At 58.9% G+C, this 2,533-nt stretch overlaps 1 protein-coding gene across 1 annotated transcript in view; it reads left to right on the top strand.

Annotated features, from left to right (window-relative positions):
• Positions 1 to 2,533, top strand: part of NPM3 (nucleophosmin/nucleoplasmin 3) — an 11,192-nt gene that overhangs the window by 4,631 nt on the left and 4,028 nt on the right. The window contains 3 exon segments of the mRNA XM_035893642.1: positions 839 to 924; positions 1,638 to 1,757; positions 2,018 to 2,111. Coding sequence (XP_035749535.1) covers positions 839 to 924; positions 1,638 to 1,757; positions 2,018 to 2,111 — 300 coding nt within the window.

Raw genomic sequence — 2,533 nt, 5'->3', positions numbered from 1 at the left:
TTTTGGTCCTTGCCCTGGTGAGCTGGGTACATAAGCGCGGTCCTGCCCCGGGCTGTGTTTGCTGGGGCTGACTCCGCTCTCGCCGTTGCAAACGCCGGGTCTGGTATGCAGGGCTCAGGTCTGTGTTTTTCCAATCTGCTTCACGTCAGTGAATCATCCTGTGATAAGGAAACACACCCAGGGCACTCTGCCTTCCCTTCCTCCCTATGGCCAGCCGAATCCTGGTCCTAAGAGCCAAGGACATGATTTTGCATCCTCTCCCTTGGTTTTTTTAGCTGTTTGGAGAAGTATGTAATAAAATCTGCCTCAAGACTTGTCTTGAGGGGCTCCAGCTCCCTGCAGCGTGGCCCAGCATCATCCTCCTCTCTGGTTGTTCCTCATCACTCAGGTCTCACGCTCCCTGTCTTTGCCTCCAGACTTCTGCCGGAGCAAACATCTTGCTGACTCCGGGGAGGGTAGAGCTGCCTTTCCGTGTGCTCCCTCTCCTGTTGCCCAGAGCAGCATGCCCTGGCTGGGGCTCCCTGGCTCCTGGAGGGGATGAGCCTTGCCCTGCCTGCCCTCGGGGACCTTGAGCGCCCCTGGGCACTGTTTCATGACAGCCCAACTTGGGGATGCCAGGTTTTGCCCCTGTATGGTGCTGAGCCAGGTGCGTAGTTCTTGGGGATGCTTTATCCTGGCGCCCAGGGTGCCCTGGCCTGGGGCTGACCCTGAGCATGAGAAAATGAAGCGTTTGAGGGGTGCCGTGTGCGTGCCTGGCCGGGGCTCACCCTGGGAACCCTTTGCCCGTGGTGCCTGGGGCTGCGCAACGGCTGCTGCAGCTTTTCTGATCTCGTTCCAGGCTGTGAGCTGACTGCCAGTACCAAATCCTACACGTTTCAGGTGGATGAGGAAGATGACTCTGACCACATTTTGGCCCTGTCTGTGGTAAGAGGAATGAGAATTAACTGTGCTTGCCCTCTCCTGTGGTGGCCCACGGCCTCACCACCACCACCCCCCAGCTCATTCCCTTTTCCCAGGCTCATTCCCCCTTCCCTGGCCGGGCTGGACCCGGGAACTCCTTTGGCTGAGATCTCGGCACTGGCTGCTCTCAGGGCAGGGCGTGGGACTGTCACATTTATGCAGTGCTTGAGCAAAGCCAGCAGCATCAGGAGACTGCTCAACAGAGGAATAGGGTGAAGGAAAGTATTTTTTCCTTCTATTTGACCTTGCTGGAGCCTCCCACTAGAACATGGCCCCCCCTCACCAGCTGGGTCCCTGGCTTGTTGCTCTCCAAGTCCAGGTTGATGCAGGGCTTCATTCCTGGCTCTCCCTGGGGCTCCCTTTCTGTCCTGGGAGCACAAGATCTGCCAGCATGGGTCAGACCAGCAGAAAGCACAGCCCAGGTGCCATCTCTTGAGGTGGTTGCAGGAACGGCTATCCCAGCTGGGGAAGGCACAGAGTCCCTCTGGAGGTGGTGAGGGGACAACTGCTGGGGGGGGGCTCCATGCTCTCCCTGTTCCATGGAGCATCATCCTCACGCCTTGCACGGCAGCTAGGCTGACAGCATTGCTGTGGGTTGCTTGTCCTATGGAGAGCCCTGGCTGTCCCTGCTGTGTCCCCTGGGAGAGCAGTAGTTCACGATCGCTGCTCCCACCCAGGTCTGCCTCACAGACGGTGCCAAGGACGAGTGCAATGTGGTGGAGGTCGTTGGGCGAAACCACGAGAACCAGGAGATTGCTGTGCCTGTGGCAAATCTGAAGTTATCATGCCAGCCCTTGGTAAGAGGTTGTTTTGAAGACTCGGGTGGGGATGGCTGCAGGGAACTGCACATCTCTGGGTGTTTGTGGACCTTTCCCCTAGGATCCTGACCATGAGCTGGTCTGCAGCTCGTGGGGAAATGCCCGGGGTAGCCTTGGCCTGCCTGCAGACACCCTCAGAAGGACACGTTTGACTGGGCCAGGTGCCGTGCTGGGGACCGCAGGACATTGTGCTTTTTGCCTCTGCCCCTAACTCGGTCCCATCTCTTGTCCCTTTGCAGCTGAGCCTGGACAACTTCAAGCTGCAGCCTCCGGTGACCTTCCGCCTGGCAGCAGGCTCTGGCCCGGTACACCTCGCTGGCTGGCACCAGATCGGTAAGGACTCATGGGTGCAGGAAGGCTTGGGAGGAGGAAGGGGTATGGAGGGGCTCCCTCCAGCAAGAACACTGGCCAGGGAGCCTCTGGGAGATGCGCTTGGTGCTGCCCAGCATTTGTGCGTGGTGCCTCCTTGGTGCTGGTTCCCCAGGGGCTGTCTCCATGCAGGGATTCCTTCCCTGCCCTAAAGCCTTGACCAGGAAAAGGGGTCTGGATGACCCACGTTGTCCCCTTTTCCCATGGCTGGCTGTTGCCATTCCCTTCTGAGACGTCCCTCCAGCTGGGATACAGCTTACTGCCCACGGGCTGCTGTTAAAACTGCTCTGGTGCTCCTTGGGCTCCTCTGTTCCTGGGGTGTCTTGGGGGGGGGGGGGGAGGGACAGCTGTATTTGCAAAGACAAGCGTTGGGGAAAAACAGTTAC

The sequence above is a fragment of the Egretta garzetta genome, unplaced genomic scaffold (assembly GCF_000687185.1).
Source record: "Egretta garzetta isolate BGI_Z169 unplaced genomic scaffold, ASM68718v1 scaffold135, whole genome shotgun sequence".
In the NCBI taxonomy this organism is placed as follows: Eukaryota; Metazoa; Chordata; class Aves; order Pelecaniformes; family Ardeidae; genus Egretta; species Egretta garzetta.
This window is presented reverse-complemented; position numbering and strand designations above follow the sequence as displayed.